Source organism: Dendrobates tinctorius, unplaced genomic scaffold (assembly GCF_039654945.1).
Source record: "Dendrobates tinctorius isolate UK_male_01 unplaced genomic scaffold, ASM3965494v1 ptg000173l, whole genome shotgun sequence".
In the NCBI taxonomy this organism is placed as follows: Eukaryota; Metazoa; Chordata; class Amphibia; order Anura; family Dendrobatidae; genus Dendrobates; species Dendrobates tinctorius.
This window is the reverse complement of record NW_027361840.1, coordinates 803,482-812,261: the sequence shown is the minus strand read 5'-3', so window position 1 is coordinate 812,261 and position 8,780 is coordinate 803,482. Positions and strand designations below refer to the sequence as shown.

The 8,780-nt window shown below is 54.6% G+C and overlaps 1 protein-coding gene across 1 annotated transcript; it reads right to left on the bottom strand.

Annotated features, from left to right (window-relative positions):
• Positions 1-1,224: 1,224 nt before the first annotated feature.
• Positions 1,225-7,670, bottom strand: LOC141053937 (2-oxoglutarate and iron-dependent oxygenase JMJD4-like). The gene is made up of 6 exons (XM_073551106.1): positions 7,419-7,670; positions 7,005-7,170; positions 5,753-5,878; positions 3,617-3,860; positions 3,231-3,377; positions 1,225-2,464 (listed from the first exon to the last, which is right to left on the bottom strand). The coding sequence occupies exons 1-6, from the start codon at positions 7,600-7,602 to the stop codon at positions 2,177-2,179; spliced, it is 1,155 nt and encodes a 384-aa protein (XP_073407207.1). The 5' UTR covers positions 7,603-7,670; the 3' UTR covers positions 1,225-2,176.
• Between the last annotated feature and the right edge of the window lie 1,110 nt (positions 7,671-8,780).

Sequence of the window (8,780 nt, the reverse complement as noted above, 5' to 3'; positions counted from 1 at the left end):
TAATAATTGGATATGTGTTTATATTTCTTATTACACTCAGTTCCGTACTGAACATTGCCGTCTGCTGACACTACATAGGTTATTTTTGTAAGTTTAGCTCAGGGTAAATGTCAACTCCATATATAGAGACCACGTGCTTTGAGGGACGTATATTTAAGGTGGGGGCTTACTCTAGAACAGGGCTCTTCTCCACTTCCACACTCGAGGGGACATCTTACTCGGACACTACGGACAGCTGGTATGTAATCTAATCACCATCCAGAAAAGCTGCGTTACTACAAGACAGACGCCTTTTTCAGAGTTCCAGGAAAGAAGGATTAATGAACAAATGGACCAGCTCTCTTTATAATCATTCACCTATTTTTATGTTTTTCTGTAATAATCTTTTCTCTGATGGAAGAATCCAAATAAACCACCACATTTTTTTTATAAGAACATTGTCATATTTTAGTGTATCACATCTGGTAAGAAGTCCTGAATAATATACAAGAATATGCATTTTTAACAGCCACAGCTGCTTTCCGCATCATGAAAAGAAGCGTCATCTCTTTCAGAAACTGGACTGGTCCCTGCCGGGTCATCTCTTCTCCTTAGAGCCAGCAAGGGAGCGCACTGTCACTGTGCATTCAAAGGAATATAGCACAGGGAGCTCACTGTCACTGTGCATTCAAAGGAATATAGCACAGGGAGCGCACTGTCACTGTGCATTCAAAGGAATATAGCACAGGGAGCTCACACTGAGGATGAGTCAGAATTTACGTACGACGCATTATCAGGTGAGCAGGACTAGCCGAGCCTCCAAAACAGACGTCACTGATGGTGCCTCATTTCAGAGAGGGGCAGAGACTGCAGCAGTGACCACAGCTTCTGCCGCCTGATGACGGCTCATTCGGGTATCCCAGCATGCACTGGTGAATCTCAAACAAAATGTCATGGGACGTTTAAAAAAAAAAAAAAAAAGGCAGGAAGTCAGAATGTAGAGGGTACGTTAGGGAATTTTTCATTGAAGTATATTAGAAAACAAGATGAGATTATTACACTGAATAGATATACATTTAATATGAAATTCACCTTTAGTTCTGGACCGCCCCTTTAAGTTCAGCCGATTGGTTCGGCCCTCCACAGCAGTGCCTCTTTCTCATGTGGCCCCTTGGGAAAATTAATTGCCCACCCCTAGGGCATTGAGTATGGGTCTCAATGGGGCCAGTGAGGTCTCTGGGGGGGGGTTGACAATGGGCACAGGGAGTATGTGTCTCTATGGGGCAAGTGAGTGTGGGTCCCTGGGGGATGGCAATGGGGGCAGGGAGTATGTGTCTCTATGGGGCCAGTGAGTGTGCGTCCCTGGGGGGGTGACAATGGGCACAGGGAGACAGCTGGACTGCAGCTTCCTATGGAGGGGTCAGGATAGTAGCTGTTGGCTTTGTAGAATATTTGGCTGAAAACGCCCTTTTTGCCCACAGACCGCCATGCTACATTGCCGTAGTCGCCATTTCCCCCCCTCACTACCTCTTTCTTATGACACGATTTCTAGTTCGGCTCCCCGGGTTATTTCCTTTATGGCATATGGCGCCACTCCTGGTGACTGGAGCGCACTGCGGCTGGACTGTTCCACGGCCATTGAAGAAGCATTGCAAGGAATAGCGAGGGGGTCGCTCCCTTTCTGTAAAATGACTGACACCAGATCATCCCTTGTGGCCCGACACGCTTCTTGGACACCCTGGAGACAATCCAAATGTTACAGTGTTTTCCTGGGGGTCCGGGAGCTGGGTGAGAAGGGCAATGAGCTCATTGGGGGCACCAGGGCTGATGTTTCTATACCTGGGGTGGGATCATGTACCAGCAGGCACCCATGCTGTTATTTCTGGGTGTGAGCATCCAAAACTTGCTTTTTTTTAAGTTAAAGCTTTTTATTGGTTTACAGAAACACAGCGGGACACGTTCTGTCCCTGAGTGAGAAACTCAAGAAATATTTTGTGTTACTTTTTCCACTCACACCCAGAGCTGCACTCACAATTCTGCTTGCCCGTCACCGTTCAGGTTACAAGACCTTAAGTCTCCTCGCTGCCCCCTGCTGGTTCAGTGTCTGAGCGGGGTAGAGGATTTCTGCATGCCGCACACGCTATAGCACTCAGAATGCAGTACGACCACGGTCACATTTTCATCCTCTGTGCTCCCGTCATTGTATCACTCTCTCCAGCTCCGTCAGTAAGTCTTCGGGGCGGGGTTGTAATGTTTCTGTGTCCAGATTTTGGAAATCTTGGTTGTCCATTAATAAAACCAGAGTATCAGCAATCTTCCTGAGATCAAACTGTACATGCCGGGGCCCCGGGGCCATCACCTGGGGGCTCTGCAGGACGTTGTTCTCATGTCCTTCCCGTAAGACCTGAATTCTGTGCTCAGCAATGATCCTCAGGAAGGTGAAAAACTCTTTATAATCAATCCCAGAGCAGGATTTCAGGATGATCTGTGCAAAATATGAAAAGTACAAATGATTCCCACAGCAAGAAAATAACAGGGACGGGGCTCAGCACCATCGGGGAGAAAATGAACGGGGCTCAGCACCACCGGGGAGAAAATGAACGGGGCTCAGCACCACCAGGGAGAAAATGAACGGGGCTCAGCACCACCGGGGAGAAAATGAACGGGGCTCAGCACCACCGGGGAGAAAATGAACGGGACTCAGCACCACCAGGGAGAAAATGAACGGGGCTCAGCACCACCAGGGAGAAAATGAACGGGGCTCAGCACCACCAGGGAGAAAATGAACGGGGCTCAGCACCACCGGGGAGAAAATGAACGGGGCTCAGCACCACCAGGGAGAAAATGAACAGGGCTCAGCACCATCAGGGAGAACACGGATGGGGCTCAGCACCACCAGGGAGAAAATAAACGGGGATCAGCACTATCCAGGAAAACATGGACAGGGCTCGGCATCACCCAAAGATCATGGATGGGGCTCAGCACCAATCCAGGAGAACAGGGGACAGGGCTCAGTACCACCTAGGAAACCATGAAGTGGCATGGTACCACAGGTAGAACAGAGATGGGGCTCGGTACGACAAGATACTCGGAACTGGGACAGGACTCAGCACAACATGGAAAACATGAACGGGGCTTGGCACCAGAGGGAGAATGGAGACGGGACTCGGCACCACCGAGGGCTAGGTATTATGAAGTGAAGGTCAGCGTTACAGGGTTTCCAGGATCTTAAATGATTAATGTTCTGTCACCTGACAGTGCTGCTCCCAGTCGTCCATCGTCTCCTTCCACTCACTGATCTCGCTCTTCACATCGCTCAGCTCCGCCTGCAGGAAGCTCCACATGACCAAGACGTTACACCCATTCACCCAGTTATGGTTGATGGAGATGGTGTCCTCCTGGAAGATCAGATTCATAATTCTTGATGTCAGAACTGTCTCCAGATTTTAATCCCTCCACCATATATGCTCTTATAGGGCTGTGACCTCGTCACCCGCGGGTCCTCTGACCACGTCACCCAGGGGTCCTCCGACCTCTCTCAGGTCTCATATCCATTTGAAAACTGTGGACCTTTCATTATGTGAAATAAACGCATAACCCAATTACAGGTGAAGGGGAATGTGGCGCAGCCTCTCACCAAATTGTACACCTGATGGTGCCAACCACTGGGTACAAAGATGATCTCCCCGGGCTCCTGTATGACCTCCAGGAATGGGGGGCAGACGTCGTGGAGCGAAGGTGCGGTCACATCGTATGGAAGGCGCCCGCTGCAATCACGAAGATTTTCCTCCTGGCCAGGCGGGAAGAGCAGCCACTTCTTACGACCACATATATTCGCTGACCAACTGTAGGATCGAAAGACGTCAGCGTGGAACGGAGTCCTGTCAGTGTGACATTATAGGAAAGGGATTATTATAATGTGGAGGGCATCCTGCAATCAAACACCACAGTAATGGTCGTCCGGCAGAATTAGCAGCAGTCGCCTCTTTGCCTTCCTCACATGCTAAACATTGCTGGAGAGCGACATGTCTACATAATTCAGTCAGGGGAAGGCTCTGCTCCATTGTACGACATCTGCTGCAGTGAGCGCTCTCAGCATAGCGACGTGCATGTGGGTGACAGCTGTGTGTACGGCTTGCCAGCTGCTGTGGGTCTTTACTGCAGGTCAGCACACTGGGTACCGTGACAGGCAACATAAAAAAAAGCCAGACTTAATTATGACTTGCTTCTCACAGCATCCTACGGCGCCGCTGTGTGCCGCCATGCATCTGCATTGAGGTGTGATGTAGCAGCTGCACACAGCAATCCTTGGATGTGCCGCGGCCAAACACGCTGTGTAGCACCAGCGGAATGCTTCGCTCTGGCAGCCTAGGGAGACTGTGTATAGGGTAGTGTTCCTGATAGCAATGTGTCCCACCATGTCATCTTCATACTGATGGTGCAAGAGGACAGCGGCAGGCAAGGCAGTGTAGTCATTACACGGCGGCACGAGTCGCACTGTTCGCTCTCTTTCACGCTCAGCAGGTGCATAACGCTGGCGCGTCTTTCTGGGCCGGGTCCCCTCCTCCTCACTTCCGCTCATTGCCCTGACTGAGAATAAGTGACTGGAGCGCCGGAGTGGAGGCTGCAGCTGACCCCGAAAAAAGCGGAGCGGTCAGGACGAGGGCAACGGCAAGAGTGTCTCACAGTCCAGATACAAGAATGATAGAAGAAGAAACATGCAAAAAAAAAAAAAAGCAAAACACGCCGACACCACCGAGCAAACGTCACCGACACTGCCGCACAAACGTCATCGCCGAGCAAACACCGCCGCCGAGCTAACATCACCAGCACTGCCCAGCAAACCCCACTGACATCGCCAAGCAAATGTCACTGATACCGCCGCACAAGCGTCATTGCCGAGCAAACACCGCCGAGCTAACACCGCCGAGCAAACGTCACCGACACTACCGAGCAAACACCACCGCTGAGCAAACCCCACCGACATTGCCAAGCAAACACCACCGCCGAGCTAACATCACCAGCACTGCCGAGTAAACCCCACCGACACCACCGAGCAAACGTCACCGACACTGCCGCACAAACGTCATCGCCGAGCGAACATCACCAGCACTGCCGAGCAAACCCCACTGACATCGCCGAGCAAATGTCACTGATACCGCCACACAAATGTCATTGCCGAGCAAACACCGCCGCCGCGCTAACACAGCCGAGCAAACGTCACCGACACTACCGAGCAAACCCCACCGCTGAGCAAACCCCACCGACATTGCCAAGCAAACACCGCCGCCGAGCTAACATCACCAGCACTGCCGAGTAAACCCCACCGACACCACCGAGCAAACGTCACCAACACTGCCACACAAACGTCATCACCGAGCAAACACCGCCGAGCAAACGTCACCGACACCACCGAGCAAACACCACCGCCGAGATAACATCACCAATGAGCAAACCCCACCAACATCGCCAAGCAAACCACCACCGCCGAGCAAACATCATCGACACCACCAAGCAAACGTTACCGATATCAGAACTTGCGGAGCAAAAACTGCGGTATTAAAATGAGGCGGAAGTGATACTGAGGCAGATATTATAATGAGGTAAATATGATAATGAGGTAAATATAAAGAGGTAAATATTATAATGAGGTGATTACAGAAGCTTTTTTGGTCATTACTAGAACAAAATAATTGTTTTACACCTCACACTTCATGTCTGCTGCTAATGGAACAATGATGGGCGTACAGACACACACTGCTGCCGTACATACCAGGAGCCGGCGGGGCCCATGTACACAAAGCGGTAATCGTCCACGCCGATGGCTTCCCAGTATTCATTCAACCAGTCAGAGGAGAAATAAAGTGGCGTCTCATACACGTCCTGATCCGGGAACGCCCTGCAGAGAGAAGCAGGGGTCACACAGAGAACACTGGGGGAGGAGAAATGGACAGACCTTACTATTGGAGTGAAGGGGACACCACACAGGAAGGAGGACAGACGCGACTCCCGGGGACGGGGAGGACAGACGCGACTCCCGGCGACGGGGAGGACAGACGCGACTCCCGGCGACGGGGAGGACAGACGCGACTCCCGGCGACGGGGAGGACAGACGCGACTCCCGGCGACGGGGAGGACAGACGCGACTCCCGGCGACGGGGAGGACAGACGCGACTCCCGGCGACGGGGAGGACAGACGCGTCTCCCGGCGACGGGGAGGACAGACGCGACTCCCGGCGACGGGGAGGACAGACGCGACTCCCGGCGACGGGGAGGACAGACGCGACTCCCGGCGACGGGGAGGACAGACGCGACTCCCGGCGACGGGGAGGACAGACGCGACTCCCGGCGACGGGGAGGACAGACGCGACTCCCGGCGACGGGGAGGACAGACGCGACTCCCGGCGACGGGGAGGACAGACGCGACTCCCGGCGACGGGGAGGACAGACGCGACTCCCGGCGACGGGGAGGACAGACGCGACTCCCGGCGACGGGGAGGACAGACGCGACTCCCGGCGACGGGGAGGACAGACGCGACTCCCGGCGACGGGGAGGACAGACGCGACTCCAGGCGACGGGGAGGACAGACGCGACTCCCGGCGACGGGGAGGACAGACGCGACTCCCGGCGACGGGGAGGACAGACGCGACTCCCGGCGACGGGGAGGACAGACGCGACTCCCGGCGACGGGGAGGACAGACGCGACTCCCGGCGACGGGGAGGACAGACGCGACTCCCGGCGACGGGGAGGACAGACGCGACTCCCGGCGACGGGGAGGACAGACGCGACTCCCGGCGACGGGGAGGACAGACGCGACTCCCGGCGACGGGGAGGACAGACGCGACTCCCGGCGACGGGGAGGACAGACGCGACTCCCGGCGACGGGGAGGACAGACGCGACTCCCGGCGACGGGGAGGACAGACGCGACTCCCGGGGAGGAGGAGGACAGACGCGACTCCCGGGGAGGAGGATATTGAAGAATAAGCATGTCATCTGTAGTGGGCAGTGCCGCCTCCTTGCACCTCCTCATGTGCCAGTCCTTCAGGTAGCGGCAGCCCAGGGCAGAGCGGTGGCCACTCTCGGTGTAGTCCCTCCAGTAGGCGATGTATTCTCGGAGGGGCTGGGGCTCCTTAGGATTGGAGTTGTATTCCTTCACATCACAATTTGCCACTGGAACGACGGCGTCTCCTGAAATAGAAGAAATATAGGAATCGTTCCATGTGATGACTAGTGTGAGCCGAACCCCGGGGAACGACTGGACAGAAATGGCACAAGGTGCTGGAGAATAAGGCGAAACATCTGCTCCCCCATGGACAATCCCCCACCCAGGCTCCATTAGGGGATGCGCTGGGGGCCGGCACCTGTCTCCATGCTACATGACGGTTGGTCTGATGGTCCTGTACCGTCTATGGGCGGCTGAGCCCCGCGGGACGTACCGAACACCTGCAGCAGGTGATCCCAGTTGGGCTTGTTATCGGCGGTGACCCAGGAGCGGCGGCTGCTCCACGTGCGGGAGAACTGGGCGGAGAGGAGGCACGGAGCGTTGGCGGCCATGTACTGATGGAAGAAATCATCATAGCTGAATGTGTCAGGGTCTTCTATGCGGTCAACGCGGCTCATGGTGGGGGAGGGGGGCTCACCATCTATTATATGTCTTATTATTACCGGGGGGAGGGGCAACGGCACCATGACGATCAGACGTGACTATTATCACAAAGGGCCCCTGTGTTATCTTATTGGGGCCCCTCTGTTATATTATCGGGGCCCCTGGCTGCTTTCCTTCCCGGTCTCCTCCCGGGGCCCCTGTTATATAATTGGGGCTCCTCTGTTATATTATTGGGGCCCCTCTGTTATATTGTCGGGGCCCCTGGCTGCTTTCTTGCCCCCTGTCTCCTCCCGGGGCCCCTCTGGTCTATTATTGGGGCCCCTGGCTACTTTCTTGCCCCCTGTCTCCTCCCGGGGCCCCTCCAGTCACCCGCCGGCCGCTGTCCCTTCTCACAGTTCCGCCGTCGCCGCAGTTTCTGCTCGGTCGCTATTCCAGGCTGCACAGACTGGTCACGTGGTGCAGCTGATGACGTACAGGCGGTGTCACCAGGATCCCCATCCGTGCAGCTCCCGGTAACTGACGTTCCATGTATGAGGCGCGGCGGGCGGGAATGCTGGGAGTTGTGGTTCTCCGGCCACTGGGCGGCATGTGTTCACGGGGGGAGGTCATCTCTGGTCACATGGCATCACATCACGGAGGATGCTCTTTCCAGTGGGGGCGTGATCTGATTGGTTGCTGAGTGCAACTGCAGTAATGCCCCTCACGATTCCAGGCTGTTGTCACTAGCAACCGATCACGTCAGCCCTGGAAGATGAGAGCAGGAATTTGATTGGTTGTTGCTAATCAATCAGATAAGTTTTCTCATCTTTGGAGGATCTGATTGGCTCCTTCTGTGCAGCTCAACCAATCAGATCACTCCTGGTCGACAATCACTTCCCTGATGGCCAATCAGATTCCTTACATGATCAGGTCCTGCTGTCTGGATATTAGGCTTCTCCAACCCTGTGGCCACTGCCTGCGCGGATCACTGGTGTGCAGCGTCACTGTGGGTGATAGGAAATGCTGCAGGAGCGCAAATACAATATTCTGACGCTTTTATAATATTTTTACAGGATTTAGGACGTCCCTTTAATTTGCTCATTGAATCTTCAGACCAGAATCCTGACACTCCGGAGAGACTGTGATGGCGGCGAATCAGTCCTGAGCATGAAGCCAATCACTGGACGCAGCACTGGGTGCATCACTGAGCGCA

Coding starts and splice junctions, on each gene's coding strand:
- LOC141053937 (XM_073551106.1), bottom strand. CDS start 7,602: ATGAGCCGCGTTGACCGCATAGAAGACCCTGACACATTCAGCTATGAT. Junction 7,171..7,418: donor TCACCTGCTGCAGGTGTTCG/GTACGTCCCGCG, acceptor CTTCTATTTCAG/GAGACGCCGTCGTTCCAGTG. Junction 3,861..5,752: donor ATGGGCCCCGCCGGCTCCTG/GTATGTACGGCA, acceptor TCACACTGACAG/GACTCCGTTCCACGCTGACG.